General features: G+C 39.2%; 1 protein-coding gene across 1 annotated transcript; it reads left to right on the top strand.

The window, feature by feature from the left end:
• The first annotated feature begins 6,860 nt into the window (after positions 1-6,860).
• Positions 6,861-20,797, top strand: LOC133649931 (very-long-chain 3-oxoacyl-CoA reductase-like). The gene is made up of 12 exons (XM_062046648.1): positions 6,861-7,000; positions 7,049-7,098; positions 12,437-12,483; positions 12,577-12,652; positions 12,833-12,943; positions 14,093-14,160; positions 14,352-14,396; positions 14,474-14,508; positions 14,594-14,675; positions 14,768-14,833; positions 20,020-20,166; positions 20,519-20,797. Exons 1-12 carry the CDS (start codon positions 6,861-6,863, stop codon positions 20,660-20,662), a joined length of 1,011 nt encoding a protein of 336 aa, XP_061902632.1. The 3' UTR covers positions 20,663-20,797.
• Positions 20,798-22,733: the final 1,936 nt, after the last annotated feature.

The raw sequence follows: 22,733 nt of genomic DNA on the forward strand, positions 1-22,733 counted from the left end.
TAAAGCACACTGTTTGTATTAAACATGCTTCACTGATTGGAGTATTTGGCAAGCGCCGTTTTGTCCTACTAATTTTGGCGGTCCTTGAACTCACCTTTAGTTTGTTTCCATGTATAACTTACTCCGACTTTCTAGGACGTGTTTTATGCCACTTTTTTTTCTGTCTCTTTTTGTCCACCACACTTTTAACGTTGTGCGTGAATACACAAAGGTGAGTTTTGTTGATGTTATTGACTTGTGTGGAGTGCTAACCAGACATATTTGGTCACTGCATGACTGCAAGCTAATCGATGCTAACATGCTATTTAGGCTAGCTATATGTACATATTGCATCATTATGCCTCATTTGTAGCTATATTTGAGCTCATTTAGTTTCCTTTAAGTCATCTTAATTCAATTTATATCTCATGACACACTATCTGTATGTAATATGGCTTCTAATTTGTTGCGGCTCCAGACAGATTTGTTTTTGTATTTTTGCTCCAATATGGCTCTTTCAACATTTTGGGTTGCCGACCCCTGCCCTATTATAATGATTTCTTCTTCACTGATTGGCTGGAAGAAATCAGGTGCTTGTCTCACAGGGAGGCATATTGGCTCCATTTTATACATGACCAAGAGCTGTTTAGTTCCTTGCCAAAGCACCGACATCTTACTCTGTTTTGGCAAATAATCGATGCACTTTTTTTTCTCTGGGACCAGGAATTGCTCAGTAAATAATGAGTTTTAAAAAGAAAGAGTTAAGTCATAATCCAATTTAACCTCTTGGATATTAATTCCACATGTTGATGTCAAAAGTCCGAATTTAAACAGATTCAAAATGTTCACATTGTGTTAAGGTGGAGCTTTAAGTCCATGGCTTTCCTCCACATGCAAGTGTGAGGAAGTTTGTCCTGACTTGCACATCGATAGTTGCCTCGCTGCAGTAATCAGATTAGCCGGAGGAGGCTGTGCTAAACTCATCATGCTGCCTGCAAGCCTCTTAGTGACATGACTAACGGTGCTGTCGGAGATCACGGCAAAGTGAGGTTGGTGCCGCTCAGCTAAGAAGCGCCGTGTGCCAAAGTGCGGGCATCAGGAGTAGCCTTCGACACTTTTGAACTCAACTTCACCTGTACGAACTCCATGTGTCCTTTATAGTCCAAGGCAACCAAGGTGGCGTACGACAGATGGCATATTGGTGTTTGGTTGCATGACTTTTAAAGAACATCCTTCCAGGAATTCTTTACTTTTTAAGAGGTAAATTCTTGTCACCAGGAATTAATCAAAGGGCCCGTGGGCGGGGCCATGGAGAGGCTTGGACATTTGTCTCTTTAGTAGGGTCAAGTAGGGTCAAATAAATGTCTTGCCCCCTCAAATCATAATGTTTGAAGTTGAGAAAGTACATTTTAATATACAAAAGGTATTTATGACAAGTTGACAAAATTATTCGCAATAGCGGAGAAATTCACTGAAAAAGGGACACGCTACAACACTTGTATGATGTCATCTTCCCTCTTGTCTGTCCATCACCTGTGTCAGAGGCTACACTAGTCCACGCGCACACAGACACACACACCCCTCCCCTCAGCCCTCAGTAAACCTGCGTCCACAAATAAAAACGAGACTAAAAGTGGTCAGAAACCAAATCCAATCATATTTAATTTCGTCTTGTAAATGGGTGGGACACGTTTTTGAATAACTCCAATCACGGTTCTTTACGGACAAGCTTCACAGTGTCTTGGCTGGATGAGCGCGTATCGGACGCCTCGGTCTCCTTGGACGTATCCTCGCTCATCCATGCGGACTGGACACTGGCCGAGAGTTGGTGGTCGGCCGAGGGTAGAGTCTTTGTTGCTTTGTTGGGTCTGCTCCTGTCTCTGGCCATGATCCCCCCACCCCAGCAGACGATGGCGTGGAACACCGCAGGGGCCACCACAGTGTACAGTATATGTTTATTTTGTGTTGTTTTTTTTTGTTTTACTTTTGTGGCTGTGTGTAGAAGTGGCTGGTTGCATCAGCTCTGCTATTTTAATGTTTTTAATGTCCTTTGGGTTCTTTGATGTTTCCCTCTTACACACATGCTCATGTGTGCTATGGCTATGAGTTTTGTTCCCCCTTGGCCTCAGTCTGGACCCCCTCTCCAGGGCCCAGGCTTAGACTGAATTTTTTTTTTCTCACATCCCCCCTCTCCCCAGCGTTTACTTGTTTCTCACCTTTTTTGTAAGGGGTGCCGGAAGTTGGCAGACCCGTCAGCGATCTTGTTCTGTCATCCCTGTAATGTTTGTCTGCTCTTGAATGGTATTGTGCTGAAAATCTTAATTTCCTTTTGGGGATTATTCAAGTATTTCTGATTGTAATTCTGATTCTGATTTAATAGCGTACAATATGAGAGAGGGTGGGGGTTAGCGAAGAATACTTTTCCTTCTGAGAGGAGGAAGTTGAAATTCTTACCCACAAAAGTGTGGATTTTAACATGTTTTATCAATATGATAATATGTGAACACCTGGGATGAAGTGAAGAAGACACATTTTATTTTTGATGTTTTATGATGCCATCAGCAGGCGAGCTATTAATCGGGACATGGACACAACTGTAAGTTAAATCTGTGTATTTGCTGCTTCGTCGAAAAGAGCTGTCAGTTGCTATTACCGTTTAAACGGTGATGAAAACAAATATGTAGGCTACCATTGTTGGCGTCAATGTGGACTTCCTCACGCTGTAAGTGTCTACATGCTTCATGGTCAGAGAACACAATGAAATAAATATAATTTAAAATAACAGGGGAACTGTAAAACACAACTTGCAAAAAAACATTACGATGTCAAGAGTGTAGGCAGTGTTTTTAGGTTTATTTGTCTATGAGAGTGAGTGTAGAATGCAGAAAGTTTGAGGCATGATGCAACCGACCTGATGATAAACTAGTTTAAGAAGAATGTTTTTGTATTATTCATTAAACTGCTTTACCTTTTAATTTTGTAAATATTGACTATAGTGTGTGAAGTCCTAAAGGTTAAATTAAGTTTAAGAATTAGGCCGTCATGTTAAGATAAATGTTGTGATACTTTATTTTATTTATTTTACTTTCATTTTTCAGTTTCCCTCCTGAGAGATTGCCACCTTATTGTGGTTAGGAGGTACCAGCAGGAGTTTAGTCGTCAGGTGTGAATGTAGAGGCCTGACAAAATGCATTTCTCTTCTCTGGGTTGGAGTTGGACAGATAGTGTCTGGTTTACAGTTTTTTCCATTTGCTTACACACAATTTTACTAACTGTGTGTCTTTTTTCGAAAGATATACACACTTTTCCAAACACCACATTCAATTGTCTTAATTCCTAGATTATTTGCAAAATGACACACTTCGGTCAAAAGACATGCCCATTCATCAAAATATAGCAAGCATTTGTAAAATTGCAGTTTTATTTTCATCTCATTCACACAGACTTCAAATGATAAGACACTATTGGAGTGAGTTACCCAGAACAGTGATAAATACAAAACACATTTGTAAAAAAAACTATTTTACTATTAGAAATCACATGTTTGGGGCATTTTGCACTACCTTTTGACTATATGTGATAAATGATTACTGTAACTTGACAAAACATATTGGCAAATCCATAGCAATCGTCATTGTTTACTTTGAAGTGGGCCTATACGTAAGGACCTAAATCTTTTCAAGAACTGCTCAACAATGATGCTGCAAACTGAAAATATGTATTTTTACCAAAGTCAGGTAAACGTATCACAGTAGTCAACAATGATATGCAGTACAAATTCAAATATGAGACGAATAAAAAGGTTTGAAAAAATATCTGGAGATAAATAAAAATGACAGCATAGAGTATAGGCTACATGTGCAGACTTAGGCAACAGCAACTCTATGAAAGAACATAGTCAAAAGCCTCAGTTACTGTTTCTAATCATCACCTGCCCGTCTAGCTGGATCAGGCCATAGTGTCTCATCCACATCACATGTGCAAGATGGGAAGGTGTGTGTAAAGCATTGTGTGTAATATTCCACAAAAACTGTGAAGCAGAGTCTATGCCTAATAATAGGCTAATCTGCACAGTGGTTTTGCTTACTGTGTGTAGACTTTGTTAACTGTGTGAACATTTAACATTTAGTGTGTAAGCAATTGGAAAAAACTGTATTAAAGGTTTGCATTTACTCAAACATGTGCAAACTTGATAGGCTGATAGCACACACAAAACTAATCTACTAAACATATGCAAAGTGGACTGCATCTCTTAAGTGAACAGAATAAGGGGTGCAATACATTTTGCATCTCTGTCTCCATTAATATGCAAAATATACACTGATCATCAAAATACTGGGAGAAGAAAATGGCAATATAACTATTTAGCATGCACAATGTGATTTATCAAAACTCATCACCAATTTGCAATCCCTATATTATGTTTTATTTAGTAACTGTGTAAACTGAGAGTTCCACACGGCTGCAGGATCAGTGCTCGTGCTGCACACACACCCCATGGACAGATGACAATCCTCCGTCATACGTGTACCTTTCAACATATTTGGATGGTCAGGAAAAATATATACATATTAGACATATCGTCTATTTAGCAACATAATTTTATAGCTGCTAGAGGACTTAAGGGATGATTAAAACTAATTCAATTGATGTGTTTTGGTTTCCTTTAGTATTTTTGAAAAAAAATTTCACATAAAAATTACTCATATGAAAAAAAACCTACTTGAAGTATGCATTGTTGAGTATTGAGCGGAGAAAGTGCAGCCTCTCTCCCATGCACCTTCAGCAATAAAAGGGGGAAAAAAGGATGTCAGTGTAGATGCACTGCACAACTGCTTCTAAAATGCCCATAAAAAGTGGTAGATGTCTCCTGCATATTTGAATGAATGTGCAGTGTCTCCGTGGTGATGCCCCATACACTCAAAATCCTCATTTAAATAAGGCGGTCTACACCACTTTACAAATCACACGCAATACGCCCACTAATAGCACACACTATTTATAGATAAATCACGCTGTTTAGCGCGTGGTATTTGGATCTCAGTAAATCAGGCCCATACTGTAGCTAACAACCAAACTCTATGAAGAGGGCAATGCTACTTCTGTATTAGCACAGACAACTCGTGCTGGAGCGTGATAGAGCAGCGCGTGCACATGATGCCCCCTTCACATTTCTGACTGTCCCCTCATACATGCCTCCTCCTTAGTGACCTTACTTGATTGCTCAAGTGAAATAACAAGACAGTAACATCATGTATGTCTTTCAGGTGCACAAGAACTGCACTAGAAGTTCAGGAAGCCAGGCTGTGTATCAACAACGCAGATAAACAGTACATCTTATCAACATGTTTAACACAGCGTGCAAAACTGTGTCAAGATTCTCATTCAACCTTAACCGACACAGTCCAAGGTCTCTGTTACTATCACAGAAATGCATACCCAAGCTTCTTTCTGTAGTTCAAGTCAATCTCTAAACTATATCTGTGGCTCCCTCCAGTGGCTGGTAGTACGCTTTTAGTGCTTTTTAGGATGGGATGGAATAGATAGACCAGGGGTGTCAAACTCTTTGTAGCTCAGCTTACGTGGCCCGGACGGGTAAAATAATGGCATAATAACTTAAAAATACAACTATGGCAACTTCAGATTGTTTTTTGTTTTACTTTGGCCCAAAATAGAACAATCACATTCCGAAATTGTACATATCACAAATAATCCTCTTGATTTAAAAAAAAACCTTCAAGTTAGTTGAAAATTCTCAGGAAAAAATTGGTGCAGATTCAAAAACACCATGAAAAACACAATAAACTTAGACTTAATCTCAGTGCATCTACAAAGCAGTTAAACTTTTAAGTCACAGCCCATCTACGATTGAACAAAAAACTAAATAAAGCGTAAAGAAAAAGTCTTCTATGCATTAACTACCTTATTTGTCATTTTCACTGTTCATTTTTTTTTTATTTGCACAGAAGAAAATAATTTTCACAGAACTATTTCAATGTGCAGTGTCTCATGCAGCATTTTTGCTGTATAACATATTTTCATTTTCTCCTCCCAGTATTGTTGGCGTTTTGTTGATCAGCATATATTTTGCCCCTTAATGAAGACAGATGTAAGGTGCCCCTTGTTCTGCTCACTTAACAGACACAATCCACTTTGTACACGTTTAGTAGATCAGCTTTGCGTGTGCTATCAGGTTTGCACATTTTTAGTATACGCAAACCTTGAGTAGATCAGGCCCTAAATGTACAGCGGAAAGTAGGGGTGTAGGAAGCAGTGTCGACAACGCTGTGCGTACTTCCTGAATGTTTCAAATCACACAGTGCTTGTCCATTGCCTTCTTTGGACTCACAACGAGCTAGCAAAACTAGTAAAAATGCTTAAAAAAAAAAGGGTTGAAAACACTTAAAAAACACACAAAGTAGCACAGTAGATAACAGCAAAGCTGCTCTCCTGACTGAATGAGCACGGAGGTCGATGAGCATGCTCACGATGGATGTGCTGCCGGGAACAAAATGGCTGCACCAAAGCATATTTTTATTCGTTATGTGATTCCTAAATTGAAAAGTTTGTATAATGAGAGGTTCGTAAATTGAAAAGCGCATACATAGAGGGGTTCTTAAATGAAGGTTCCACTATAGTTTTATTTTGCATAAAGTCTAGTCAAGGAGTGCTACGGTTCATTGAAAGACACATGAACTGTAGGGTATGCAGAAATGGCACCGCTGAGCTCTGTCTCTCTTATGTCCTTTGTGTTTGTGGGGAGGCGTGGCTGGCAGACCGACAGCGAGGCAGGGCACGCCGGGGCCGACTCCAAGATGGCGGCGAGGAGGCGTGGCCGGCGGGCCAGCGGCGAGGCGGGGCGCGCCGGGATCGACGGCAAGATGGATGTCAGGTGTTTGGATCGCCCACCTGGGCACAATTATATAATCTCCTCCGAGTATGTAAAAGGGCGGCAGCCAAGAACGACGGGGCAGAAGGAGGTGGAGAACCAGCAGTGGATGCAGCGCGGAAGAGACAGAGAGCGAGAGGCAGACGAAGGCGATGACGCGGCAGACTGAAAAGCGTACAGAAGAGGGAGCAGCGAAGAGAAGCTGAAAAGCGACCCAACGTGGACTGAAGGTTTATTGAAATAACAAAACAAAGTCAAATTCGCTCAACGTAATGTCTATCCTTGGTGGTCCATGGAACCCAGACGACAGCGAGAGTCTGTCACCGTGTTCTTTTATGTTTTTTCATTCGTTTTTGCCTTTTTTGTGGACCTTTTTAAAAGCTTGCGCTGCGACCACGTGGTTTTGAGGTGCACCTGAAAGGGTGGAAAGCTGATCACAGCACAGTAGCTCCTAAGATTGTCCTCATTTGACAATTGAGCTCCTGTGTGTCAAACAATTTTCTTTGTGGTGTCAATAAAGTTTTTCTTAAAAACTAATTACATAACACTGAAACTGTAGGGCTTTTAAAATAGCAATTATGTCTAAGTCCAAACCAATTATGGGACATTGTAAGTCACCGTTTTAAGTTCTTCATTAAAAATGTTTAGCGCATAGCAAATGTGACCAGGAAAGAAGTTACAGTAATGCCTAAATGAGCAAAATACTGTAAATATTATGTTATTATTAATGTGCATGTTACTACATTACATACATACTTACAGCATGCATATAAAATATAATTTTTGAGCGCATTATTAGGATTGTTAGCTGCCTCTTACTAGCAGGATTACTATTTAGAATGCACAGAAAAGGAAAAGACGTGTGTTTTTGTCTCACATATGGATCGTGGATGATGGGATACGTTGTAAAAAAAAAAAAGTGCAGTTCCTCTTTTTAAATGCAACACAATTTTAATTCTAATGCAGCTGAGATAGGCTCCAGCACTCCCCGCGACCCCAAAAAGGGACAAGCGGTAGAAAATGGATGGATGGATGGTTTGCTTTTAGCGGTTACAACATTAATAGGCACGTGGAGCTCACAGTATAAGATAAGATTGTGTCATGTTCTGCAGAAGAAGAATAGTTGGCCTATCACAAACATTATCACGCAAACATTCAATCAGGAGCATTTTCTAGTTATCCGGGAACAAACGTTGATTGCCATTAATGAGGACTGCCTCTGCTGATACCAAAACATGGCGGATTGTAAAATTGTGCCGTCACGTGTCCGAGAGAGAGAGAAAACTTGTTTGCCATAGACTATTCAGATTCACAAGGTTTTTATTACTGCTATCACTCATGTAAAAAAAAAAATGTCTTACAGACCTTGCATCATCGCCAAACACTTGACCGTGATCTATGTTGCAGTACCCCCTAACCCATCCAAGTTAAGGATACATAGTTGTGTCTTGTTATGTCTCACCTATTGCACAAAAGGAAACGCTACAGTACATGTTACATTTTCTCATCACAACATTGCTGCTTTATCAATGAAAGCCAAAGCAGTGTCACAACTTTGCTTTGTTAGAATGTGATTAGATTGTCACTGCTTGCTTTAGTGGGAGGGGATGCTCCATTGCCCCACTTGATGATGTCACTGTGATGTAAGCGTGCTTATCTCTTACATGGGTTCTTTTGGATGATGATTACGCTCGGCTAAATTGTAAGTTAGTAAAGCATCCTTGAGCACAAACATGTGGTCGGATGTGTTTTGAAAAATAGAAACATTGTTTTAAAGAATGACTTCCCGTCCATATGTGTGTGTATGATTGCATAGTGCATAATGTCTTGCATAATTTCAACGCTCAATAAAAAATGTATATGTAAGAAAAGTGGTGTCGTATTAAAAAATAGCGAGTGGAAAAGGTAGATAAATTGCAGTCATGAAACTTAATGAATTGACGTGCATTAATTGGAATCTGAATATAATTACATGAATTACTTATTCATAAAAAATATATATAACTGACAATACAGTACATATAATTAAATAGAAATGTAATATTTATAAAATGTTTAACATTTTACTTAAACTTGTGTGTATGTGAGTGTGAATGTTGTCTGTCTATCTGTGTTGGCCCTGCGATGAGGTGGCCACTTGTCCAGGGTGTACCCCGCCTTCCGCCCGATTGTAGCTGAGATAGGCTCCAGCACCCCCGCGACCCCGAAGGGAATAAGCGGTAGAAAATGGATGCATGGATGGATGATTAATAAATAAATTGTATTTTAGTGACTCAGACTCATGCTCATTTTCTTAATGACTGTATACTTTTTCATTAGATATTAATTGCAGAAAAATGTCGAAATACATTATTAATTATCAATGAAAACATAATTAATAAGTTCATATACAATATGAATTAAACATATCAATTACACATTTAGCATTTTGCTTAAACGTGACTCATATATAATATAATAATATTTTAGTGACTGAGACTTATGCTCACCTTCTTTATTACTGTATATATTTTTTTACTTAATTAATTATTAATTATTTGCCTAAATGCCCTTTATTACTACTGTACCTTGCAGCATTAAAAACTATTCCATATCAAATGCACATGATTAATAGTAGAAATTGTTTTTTTTTTCTCTTTTCACAAATGTTATGGCATCATTTAATGAAATGTGTTTTAGTATTCTACTACCATATATATATTTAAAAAAAAAATTAAGTACAGTATGTGGTAGTTTCCTATGTCTTGTGTCTGTGATACACTGTAAGAGGTGGAGCAAATTAGGGAGGAGCAGAGGTCATTTTGGCACATAAATACTTGTTGCTGTCTCACATATAGAACCATAGTTTGTTCACAGTCCAAAATGTCTTCTGCTGACATGCTGCTGGTCATTGGTGGATTCACGCTAATTTTCTTCTTGCTTAAAACGGGATGGAAATGCTGGCGTGGCTTCAGAGAGTTCATTTGGTCAGAGTTTTGGCGAGTGGATCTTAGGACTTACGGGCAATGGGCAGGTAATGTTTAACATTTTGTGTGTTTATTTGCACAAATCTAAGCATGGCGCTAAGGTTCTTGTAGTTTATTATTGTCCAAATGGGATATGTTACAGTGTGTGCTACTTATATACTTGTTCAAACCCTGATTGATGATGTTGCCTGAAAACCAAACTGGAGCTACAAAAATTGTCAGCTTCAATGTTAAAATCAAATTTATAACAGAAATGTGGCATTTTTCCACCAATAAGCACACATCTGATGATGAAAGTCATGTCATTTTGTCTTTTAGTACTTACTTTATTTCATGTTTTTGTTGCAAGTTGCAGACATTTGACAGCTTAGATCAGGGGTTTCCAAAGTGTAGTCCAGGGGCCATTTGCGACCCGCGGTACATTGTTGGCATAAAACGAAACAAAATAAAACAGCAAAGATGGAAACATAGAGAAAAACAACCAGGGAGGTGAAGCTCTGAGAGAAACAAGGTATAATGGGATGGGTACCTGTCTAATTTGGGACAGTCAGTCAGTGTGCAGTCTGAAGAGTGCAATTCCGAATTTTTCATATCCGACCCTGGCCTCTTTTGTATGTGGATATAAATCGGATGAATACGTGGTGCATCCTCAATGTGAACGCTCCCGCGTTCAAAAAGTGAAAAGTGTCATAATTATTTGCCAAAATAGACGGTTACAAAATGAATAGTTGACAACGGAGCAGAAAACAGGTGAGAATAAAAGGTTTTAGGAAATCACATGAAAGTGTCACCACTCCTGTCACCGACTGCTTGCCCACAGACACGCTCTTCGAGCAAACATCGAAGCAAATGATCACGTAAAACAGGCATACGTGTCTTCTTTCTTCTTAATCTTCTACGTGCAATAATTTGGTTCAGAAAATGCTTCCGTTGATTGCACAAAATCCTTGAAATTGCCAGGAATGCGGCAGTACTGAAACCGACAAGAGATGAAGACATTTTTACTTCCAAAAACACCGCAGTGCTTGCGACGTCATGCACAGTGGCTTCCCATTTGGCCGCAGGTGCACAGTACCTAGGCTCAAAACTAAAAAGCACAGGTGTAGTTTTGTCCCTGCAGCCATCATAAAGTATATCTCAAGAGAACTAGGTGATCCTCTGACAGGGGTTTGTGGCGGTGTTGATGCTGATGTTGATACTGATGTTGATGACGATATCATGAAGAGTGCCACATATGCACTTTATGCCATGCACTTTGAAGGTAACTAAATGCACTTCATGAGGCAGCATAGAATGATGATGGGGATAATGACAATTTGTATAGCTAGTTTATTGTTTTTTTTATTCATCTTTTGTACTGTTTTGCATGAATGTCTCTCACTGCAAGCCAAATTTACCTGCGGGTAGAAAAAAAAATAATGTAAAAAATCTACTGGTAATCTAATCTAATCTAATCTAATCATGTCCGCCTGCGGGTCAGATTGCATTCACATTAGAAATTTAAAAAAAAATGTATAATGTGAACAGCCACTAAAAAGATCGGATTTGACAAAAAAGTCCAAATTGAACATCAGACCCTGCAGTGTGGACCATGGCATTATTCTTGCTTTGTTGGCATGGAAAAGTGTAACATTACCAAAGAGGCACTCCGACTGAGGCTACTCTGAGCGCTTTACTGCTTGTTTCCTTGCCAAGTGCTTTAGCCCGTGCAGAGGCTGCAACCAGACGATTTGATTTGACATTAACTGGTACCCAGTAAGGGCAACAGCGTGGAACAGGGGTTAGTGCATGTGCCTCACAATATGAAGGTCCTGGGTTCGATCCCCGGGCCTGGGGTCTTTCTGTGTGGAGTTTGCATGTTCTCCCTGTGACTGCGTGGGTTCCCTCCGGGTACTCCGGCTTCCTCCCACCTCCAAAGACTTGCACCTGGGGATAGGTTGCTAGGCAACACTAAATTGGCCGTAGTGTGTGAATGTGAGTGTGAATGTTGTCTATCTGTGTTGGCCCTGCGATGAGTCTAATGTCTTTTGTTCATTTATTGTTGTACGCGTTCCCAGCTGGATATCAGGTCCTACCTGTGACTCCTTAATTAGCGCAGTGGCAGCGACACCCGGAGAACATTTGTTAGAAATGTAATGCAATGGTTTGCCAGCAATTTTCTGTGAGTTTAAAATGAATATTTTCACAGTCCTGTGGGCGCAATCCTTCATAACCTGGGTTAGATTGCGAGCGTGCCTGTTTCTGTTTGTCAATAATAACGCTTGCAGAAATATTTATTATGCTACATGACTTTCTACAGCCTGTATAATGTCTTTAAAGTAAGTGGGACATATTTATTCTTGCCCATGGGACATTGAACTCCAGAGAAACGTTATAAGGCGAGTACCAGCACAGTACCATGGCTCATTGAGATGTGGCGGAGGTGTGGTCCTAATGTACATTTTTGCTTATTTTTTCTTGTTGTCTTCTTAAACAAGCAACCTGTATTAAAATTTGGTACAGTACAATATTTTTTAGTAAAAGCCCTGGTTTAGATGAATGAAACCGTATGTTTTCCCTCAGTAAAAACAGTTACGCGTCATCTTTGTGCTTCCTCCTACAGTTGTCACAGGAGCCACATCTGGAATAGGTAAAGCTTATGCCTTAGAGGTGAGTCTCCTAAATAGTACACAAAGTTGTTGGAAAAGTCCAGCACTACGTTTCATCATTTAATGGTCTTGTTTCATGTGTTCTTGTCTTCAGTTGGCACAAAGAGGCCTGAATGTCGTTTTAGTGAGCAGATGTGACGAGAAGCTTCGACAGGTGGCCAAAGAGATTGGTGAGAAGGCGTCACAGGGGCCAAAAAATCCTGCCAATAATTTTGAAAATACATATTAGTATTGTATTGGCTCTGAAAATAAAATTTGGTAGACAAAACATATGGCAGGATTCTGGCCCCCATTACTGTATATCACCATTGTAATCATTAACCTAATAACATTTTAAATCTTTCTGTCAGAGGGTCAGTATGGACAAAAAACTTGCACCATTCGAGTGGACTTCACACACAAACACAACATTTATCCTTTCATTGCCAAACAACTACAAGACATGGACATCGGAATACTAGGTAAGGAAAGAGCAGCTATTATGAATCATAACAAATGTAGTTCTGTGCGATAACATAAGCACTACCTGTAACATTCTAAAGATGGACGTGATTGAATAATGTTCATATCAGTCTTCTGTACACGAGCATGGTGAAGTTATGTGCTCGTGGCCTAGCATGTAATGTTACGTTATATGTTATGTTACTGTTTTTGTTATGTTATATGTTGTTACTGTATATGTTATCTGTTATATGTAATGTTATGTTACTGTATGCTATGTTACTGTATATGTTATGTTACTGTATGTTATATTATATGTTATGTTATGTTACTGTATATGTTATGTTACTGTATGTTATGTTATATGTTATGTTACGGTATATGTTATGTTATATGTTGTTATGTTACTGTATATGTTATGAGGGGGGGTTACCCACATATGCGGTCCTCTCCAAGGTTTCTCATAGTCATTCACATTGACATCCCACTGGGGTGAGTTTTCCTTGCCCGTATGTGGGCTCTGTACCGAGGATGTCGTTGTGGCTTGTACAGCCCTTTGAGACACTTGTGATTTAGGGCTATATAAATAAACATTGATTGATTGATTGATTGATGTTATGCTGCATGCTATGTTCAATGTCCTGTTATGACGTTACTTATGATGTATGTTATGTGTCAAGTTATATGGTATGTTATACTGTATGTTGTGTTATATGATATGGGTTAGGACTTTATATGTTATAAGTTATGCATCTGTTTTGTCATCTTTTCTTGTTATGTTATGTTGTACGTTACGTTACACGTTACATTATGTTGTAGGTTGTTTTATGTTATGCTTAGTGTTACGTTACTTTGTGTTTTGTTTTATTGAGGCATTTTTTCCCTCTTTATATTATTTTTTTTAAATTTATTGTTTATTAAATATTTAATAATCATTATACTACATTGTTTTTATTAAATTTAAATACTAAATTTAATTTAAGAAAATGAAATAATATAATTGTGTCATTCGCCACATGATTATGTATATTATTTTAGAACAAAAGTACACAAATATATATCGAGCATGTTTAAATTCCGATCATGTGTTATCCAACTTATAGTATATTTGATTACTTATTAAATGGGTAAAAGAAATATTGATAACTCCGCTTATGTCTGTGTCACAGTAAACAACGTGGCAATGTCCTACTCTGATGATTTCGCCTCATTCCTCGAAATTCCAAATGCTGAGCAGGTAAATGTTTGTTGAATGACAAATTACTAATCTGTAATCCATGTAACATCTTGGTTCTTTTGTGTGTGTGTGTGTGTGTGTGTGTGTGTGTGTGTGTGTGTGTGTGTGTGTGTGTGTGTGTGTGTGTGTGTGTGTGTGTGTGTGTGTGTGTGTGTGTGTGTGTGTGTGTGTGTGTGTGCGCGCACGACCAGAAAATCACTGAGGTCATCAACTGTAACACACTTTCTGTGGCTCAGGTAAGAAGTTGTCATGTCATACAGTATTTGATGTTTGACTATTACACCATCTAATTTCATTCTCTCTCCATGCTCAGACCACAAGGTTAGTTCTTCCTGGCATGCTTAAAAAGTACGTTAATGCGCCAGGTGGCCAATAAAAGTGTATATCTACTGTAATAGAATGTTCACACAATTGTCATGGTTGTCTTTTGCAGAAACAAAGGCTTGATCATAAATATTTCCTCCCAAGTGGGGATCCATGCACAGCCTTTGTTGGCCCTTTACTCCGCTACTAAGGTACACTTTCATTTATATACAATAACTTAGATTAATTTAGATTCCAGCTTACCGGTGATTTGTTTTGTGGCTTTTCTCTTTCTTCCTTGCAGGCGTTTGTGATTTATTTCTCCCAGTGTCTGCATGCTGAGTACAAGTCAAAGGGGATTACTGTGCAGGTAAACAGCTGAAAGAAATGTGAAAAGTTATCGACAGAATGAAGAAGTCAAATTTTGTTTTCCAAAACAGAGAAAACGAATATTGACAATCTATACAATTCTGATTACATACCCGAATATTCTTACTATGTTATAAAAAGTTAAATATTGTCAAAAAACCTTAAATAAATTATTCATCATATAATTGATAACAATGACAGAAATATTCAAATGTATGATAATACATTGAATTATGATGATTAATATAGAAATGTATCAATCATACAGTCCATGTATAAGTAATTGTAGAAGTATTTATTCAAATTTAACATAAATTAATACATGTCATTTTAAAAATTAAATAAAAACTTAATATCTTACTGGGAAATTTGGCATAACATATCTCACAATTGAGTGCATAAAACAATATGTCATTTGTAATATTATGCCGGGTTAAAACACGACCTGAGCATATTACACTCCTTCTGTCTTTCTTGTAATCGTAAAAATAATCATTTTACTTGAAAAATCTGAATCTTTGGGAATGGAAATCTTAATATTTGGAGACTAAACATTTCTGTTCAATTATCTAACAAGAATAATATCGTTGCATTTTGGTTACACAGTGGAAGTTTTGACACTAGCTCATTAAAGGCCTACTGAAAGCCACTACTACCGACCACGCAGTCTGATAGTTTATATATCAATGATGAAATCTTAACATTGCAACACATGCCAATACGGCCGGGTTAACTTATAAAGTGACATTTTAAAATTCCCGGGAAATATCCGGCTGAAACATCGCGGTATGATGACGTATGCGCGTGACGAAGTCCGAGTAACGGAAGTTATGGTACCCCGTAGAATCCTATACAAAAAGCTCTGTTTTCATTTCATAATTCCACAGTATTCTGGACATCTTTTGCAATTTTTTTAATGAACAATGAAGGCTGCAAAGAAGACAGTTGTAGGTGGGATCAGTGTAATAGCAGCGGACTACAGCAACACAACCAGGAGGACTTTGTTGGAGCGCTAGCCGCGCTAGCCACTGACTTCACCTTGACTTCCTACGTCTCCGGGCCGCCAAACGCATCGGGTGAAGTCCTTCGTCCTTCTGCCGATCGCTGGAACGCAGGTGAGCACGGGTGTTGATGAGCAAATGAGGGCTGGCTGGCGTAGGTGGAGAGCTAATGTTTTTAGCATAGCTCTGTGCAATCCGGTTGCTAAGTTAGCTTCAATGGCGTCGTTAGCACAGCATTGTTAACCTTCGCCAGCCTGGAAAGCATTAACCGTGTATTTACATGTCCACGGTTTAATAGTATTGTTGATTTTCTATCTATACTTCCAGTCAGGGGTTTATTTTTTTTGTTTCTATATGCAGTTAAAGCAAGATGCTATCACGTTAGCTCGTAGCTAAAGCATTTCGCCGATGTATTGTCGTGGAGATAAAAGGCACTGAATGTCCATTTCGCGTTCTCGACTCTCATTTTCAAGAGGATATAGTATCCGAGGTGGTTTAAAATACAAATCTGTGATCTACAATAGAAAAAGGAGAGTGTGGAATCCAATGAGCCAGCTTGTACCTAAGTTACGATCAGAGCGAAAAAAGATACGTCCATCGCTGCCTCTCAAGTCATTCACTGTAACGTTCCTCATCTACGAATCTTTCATCCTCGCTCAAATTAATGGGGTAATCATCACTTTCTCGGTCCGAATCTCTCTCGCTCCATTGTAAACAACGGGGAATTGTGAGGAATCCTAGCTCCTGTGACGTCACGCTACTTCCGGTACAGGCAAGGCTTTTTTTTTATCAGCGAGCAAAAGTTGCGAACTTTATCGTCGATTTTCTCTACTAAATCCTTTCAGCAAAAATATGGCAATATCGCGAAATGATCAAGTATGACACATAGAATGGATCTGCTATTCCCGTTTAAATTTAAAAAAATAATTTCAGTAGGCCTTTAAAGGCCTACTGAAATAAAATTTTTTAAATTTTTTTAAATTACATTTAAAAAAAAAAATCATTTCAGTAGGCCTTTAAAGGCCTACTGAAATTATTATTTTTTATTTAAACGGGCATAGCAGATCCATTCTATGTGTCATACTTGATCATTTCGCGATATTGCCATATTTTTGCTGAAAGAATTTAGTAGAGGACATTGACGATAAAGTTCGCAACTTTTGGTCGCTGATAAAAAAAGCCTTGCCTGTACCGGAAGTAGTGTGACGTCACAGGTTGAAAGGCTCCTCACATTTCCCCATTGTTTACACCAGCAGCGAGAGCGATTCGGACCGAAAAAGCGACGATTACACCATTAATTTGAGCCAGGATGAAAGATTCGTGAATGAGGAACGTGAGAGTGAAGGACTAGAGTGCAGTGCAGGACGCATCTTTTTTCGCTCTGACCGTAACTTAGGTACAAGTTGGCTCATTGGATTCCACACTCTCTCCTTTTTCTGTTGTGGATCACGGATTTGTATTTTAAACCACCTCGGATACTATATCCTCTTGAAAATGAGAGTCGAGAACGCGAAATGGACATTCACAGTGACTTTTATCTCCACGACAATACATCGGCGAAGCACTTTAGCTACGGAGCTAACGTGATAGCATCGGGCTTAACTGCAGATAGAAACAAAAGAAATAAACCCCTGACTGGAAGGATAGACAGAAAATCAACAATACTATTAAACCCTGGACCTGTAACTACACGGTTAATGCTTTCCAGCCTGGCGAAGCTTAACAATGCTGTTGCTAACGACGCCATTGAAGCTAACTTAGCAACGGGACCTCACAGAGCTATGATAAAAACATTAGCTATCCACCTACGCCAGCTAGCCCTCATCTGCTCATCAACACCCGTGCTCACCTGCGTTCCAGCAATCGACGGAGCGACGAAGGACTTCACCCAATCATCGATGCGGTCGGCGGCTAGCGTCGGATAGCGCGTCTGCTATCCAAGTCAAAGTCCTCCTGGTTGTGTTGCTGCAGCCAGCCGCTAATACACCGATCCCACCTACAGCTTTCTTCTTTGCAGTCTCCATTGTTCATTAAACAAATTGCAAAAGATTCACCAATACAGATGTCCAAAATACTGCGGAATTTTGCAATAAAAACAGAGCTTTTTGTATTGGATACAATGTGTCCGAATACTTCCGTTTCAACGATTGACGTCACACGCATACGTCATCATACATAGACGTTTTCAACCGGAAGTTTCGCAGGAAATTTAAAATTGCACTTTATAAGTTAACCAGGCCGTATTGGCATGTGTTGCAATGTTAAGATTTCGTCATTGATATATAAACTATCAGACTGCGTGGTCGGTAGTAGTGGGTTTCAGTAGGCCTATAGATCGGTAGGTTGGAGTTCAAATCCCAGTCGAGTCATACCAAAGACTATAAAAATGGGACCCATTACCTCCCTGCTTGGCACTCAGCATCAAGGGTTGGAATTGGGGGTTAAATCACCAAAAATGATTCCCGGGCGCGGCGCCGCTGCTGCCCACTGCTCCCCAAGGGGATGGGTCAAATGCAGAGGACAAATTTCACCACACCTAGTGTGTGTGTGACAATCATTAAAAAAAAATATTAAAAAAAATTACTGTATTCCTGCGATTAAACCTCTTTCTCAAAATAAAATCTCATATTATTCTATTTTTGTATTATATTCTCATATTATAACTTTATTGTTAGTTTTGATATTTACTAGGGATGTCCGATAATGGCTTTTTGCCGATATCCGATATTCCGATATTGTCCAACTCTTTAATTACCGATACCGATATCAACCGATACCGATATCAACCGATATATGCAGTCGTGGAATTAACACATTATTATGCCTAATTTGGACAACCATGTATGGTGAAGATAAGGTACTTTTAAAAAATTTTTTAAAAATAAGATAACTAAATTAAAAACATTTTCTTGAATAAAAAAGAAAGTAAAACAATATAAAAACAGTTACATAGAAACTAGTAATTAATGAAAATGAGTAAAATTAACTGTTAAAGGTTAGTACTATTAGTGGACCAGCAGCACGCACAATCATGTGTGCTTACAGACTGTATCCCTTGCAGACTGTATTGATATATATTGATATATAATGTAGGAACCAGAATATTGATAACAGAAAGAAATGGGGGGAGGGAGGTGTTTTGGGTTGGTGCACTAATTGTAGGTGTATCTTGTGTTTTTTATGTTGATTTAATAAAAAACTAAAAAAAAAACAACAAAAAAAAACGATACAGATAATAAAAAAAACGATACCGATAATTTCCGATATTACATTTTAACGCATTTATCGGCTGATAATATCGGCCTGGACATCCCTAATATTTACAGTAAAATTCATGTGACTGATCTGCAGTTTTTTTTTTACTGTCAATTAGGGATGTCCAATAGTATCGGATTGCCTATATTATCGGCCGATAAATGCTTTAAATGTAATATCGGAAATTATTGGTATCGGTTTCAAAATTATCGGTATCGGTTTCAAAAAGTAAAATGTATGACTTTTTAAAACGCCGCTGTGTACACGGACGTAGGGAGAAGTACAGAGCGGCAATAAACCTTAAAGGCACTTCCTTTGCGTGCCGGCCCAGTCACATGAACAAATACCCAGAACCCCTTGCCGCACTAACTCTAACTCCACACCTCTGCTGTTTTGAGGCATATTAAAAAAAATCATGCACTTTGTGACTTCAATAATAAATATGGCAGTGCCATGTTGGCATTTTTTTTCCATAACTTGAGTTGATTTATTTTGGAAAACCTTGTTACATTGTTTAATGCATCCAGCGGGGCATCACAACAAAATTAGATATAATAATGTGTAAATTCCACGACTGCATATATCGGTATCGCTTGATATCGGAATCGGTAATTAAGAGTTGGACAATATCGGAATATCGGATATCGGCAAAAAAGCCATTATCGGACATTTCTACTGTCAATGTTTTTACAGCTCATTACTGTACATAAAAAAACAAGTACCGGGGCTATTTCTACAGTAAAATTCAGGCAACTGAGCTGCAGTTTTAATTACTATATATTCATTTTCACAATGCACTTCTGTAAATGTAAAAAATAGTACTACTGTTGTTTTTACAGGAAGATAATGGTACAATTGCTGGACTTTTTTAACAATGTATTTAGAAGCCTTCTATTACTTAATAAGGAATATCATCCCTGTATGTTTCCAGTGTGTTATGCCCTTCCTGGTGTCCACCAACATGAACAAAATGAAAAGCAGCTGCTGGGTGAAGAGTGCAGCGTCTTACGCCCGAGAGGCCTTGAACACAGTCGGCTACTCCAACTACACCAGTGGTTGTCTTGTACACGCAATGCAGGTCGGCATCAATTCTAGTGGCACACACACACACACACACACACACACACACACACACACACACACACACTGTTACGTGTACAGGGAGAAGAAGACGGCACAGGCAGCAGGGACGTCGTTTAGCTCTATATTTATTATTAAACAATAATAATAAACAAGGGAATGGAGTGTGACTGATCCAAAAGGTGTATGGGTGTGACTATGTGTAGCGAGTATCTGTAGTGTGTTACCGAAAGTGTTGAGCGAGGTGCGGAAGTCCAAGAGGTGGTGCGCCCGGGCCGTGACACACACACACACACAATCATTCATCGTCATCATAAACCACTCATCAACCATTTCCTGTCATGTTGCAGAGTTTTGCTTTTGGACTTCTTATGCCCGACTGGCTCCGCTTGTCCTCGGCCTTTGTGGCAAAGTTGCACCATGCTGCTCAGAAGAGAAAAGCCCACAGAGGAGCAGGCAAGGATGATTGTACACTGGAAGGAATGGAGGACTAACTAATGGTCACTCGTCTGCAACAAAAAACACATTACTTATTTAAGATGAATGACTTTGAGGATCCTTTTACTGTATTCTAATTACGAGATACAATCCTCCTGAGGCCCAGCAATGCTTTTTCTCAAAGACAAGCCTTTCTAATACAAAACTCAAAAATAATAAAACCTGTTGTCCCATGAAAAGGACATCCTGGACTTTGTTTTTTGTGTACAATAAATAGTGTGATGAGGTGGCGACTTGTCCAGGGTGTACCCCGTCTTCCGCCCGATTGCAGCTGAGATAGGCTCCAGCACCCCCCGCAACCCCGCAAGGGATAAGCGGTAGAAAATGAATGGATGGATGGATAAATAGATCTGTTTATTCGAAATGGTTAAAGTTACTGAGTTCTTCTGCTTGGCAGCCTGTGCTTGGGTTTTGTTAGAGATTAGACACTTTTATGACACCTGATGCATTCCTGGAGTCTGATAGAGATGACTCCAAACCGCCACTTGCTCCAAGGACAAAGAGTGCTTTGCCTTTGGAAGATCACTAATTCTTGTATTTGTCTTTTCGTCAAAGGTTTTTGTCATATGGGTTTATTTTGTTATTGTGACTGCCTGGCCATGTTGAATCAAAGCATTCCTGTTTTGCTAATGTCACAATCAGATAAGATGTGTTTTGCTCATTCTTCCAATTCCCTCGTCCAGGATGAGACGTTTTCCCCCGAGCCCTCCTTCCTCTCATTCCTAAACGCGTATAACATTTAAAAGTTCTGTCTCACTCTCTCATGTATTCTTGCTCTTTTTTCTTTCTGGCCATAGCAGCGTAAAACCTTTCTTCTTTGTAATCTGATGTTTTTTAACTATTCAAATTTCTTAAAAAGACCTTTACTGTCCTCTGGACATTTCCTTATAGATAGATAGATAGTACTTTATTGATTCCTTCAGAAGAGTTCCCTCAGGAAAATTAAAATGGGATAGAACAAATTCCAAGTCAGGAGTTAAGGGGAAACAGCACATTTTTGGGGGGGAATTTTGCCTATCATTCACAATCCCTTTGAGACAAGGACACGTTTTTCTTTATTTTTATGCATTCTAATTTGTAATATAGGGCGGGCAAATATGAGGTGACTAACACTGCAGCTTATAGGAGTCCTTTATTGCGCTCATAAAGCCCTTTAAGAAAACATCCAAAAACCGCCAACAATACTCATTTACATGTTGTGACTTGAATATTAAGCAAGTATTAGCGTTATTGCTATTTTGCACAAACGCAGAGGAACTACTTTTAGCCCAGTGATAAGAGTAGTAACTGCTGCAGCTTGTGCAGATATTAGCATACTGAACCGGTGAGCTGTTGCATTAGTGCTATTTACAGATTGTACAGTAAGTGATTGTTTTATTGTGTTAATACGCTGTAAAAAAAAAATCACCGCAAAAACTACGGCAAGCAATTGTTAAACAGCAGCAGTAAAACACTGTAAAATCCCAAATAGTTCATAACGGTTAATGCAATGGATTTCTGCAAACTAAGACACAGTAGATGGCGGCGCTTCAAGGCAGCAGCTTCTTGCGAGCGCTCCTGGAAGTGTAGACCGATTTGGCAAAAACACCCGTCAATTCAGTCAATTTCATGGCTGGCTCACAGCGTGTTCACTCCGTGATCACTTACGACCGAATTACGATTCTGGATGTGGAGAGATCGGGCCATTTTGGGCTGAAAGATGCGTGTACGGTGGACCTACTCGCTAGCTTGGGAATTCTTCGCGAGCTACATCCAGCAGTGGCCTCTGAAGCAGCGGCGTCCACTACTAGCGGAGACCGTCAACGAAAGCGACGTAAGCGGTGCGCTCGGAAGCAGAAGCGGGGGTGTCGGGCGGGGCTAACAACAAAGCTAAATGCGTTGTTGTTAGCGGGGCTAACGAAAAAGCTAAATGCTAATCCACAAAGAAGCGCTAATAAGGAGTCTGTTAAGCTAGAACTAGCCAGCGCCAGGCTGGATAATCCCTGCACACATAGCAATTCTCTTAGAATAATATACAACTCACATAATGTTTTTTCTGCGTCAGAGGTGGACATGCATTTTACTGAG

The sequence above is a fragment of the Entelurus aequoreus genome, linkage group LG05, assembly GCF_033978785.1.
Source record: "Entelurus aequoreus isolate RoL-2023_Sb linkage group LG05, RoL_Eaeq_v1.1, whole genome shotgun sequence".
In the NCBI taxonomy this organism is placed as follows: domain Eukaryota; kingdom Metazoa; phylum Chordata; class Actinopteri; order Syngnathiformes; family Syngnathidae; genus Entelurus; species Entelurus aequoreus.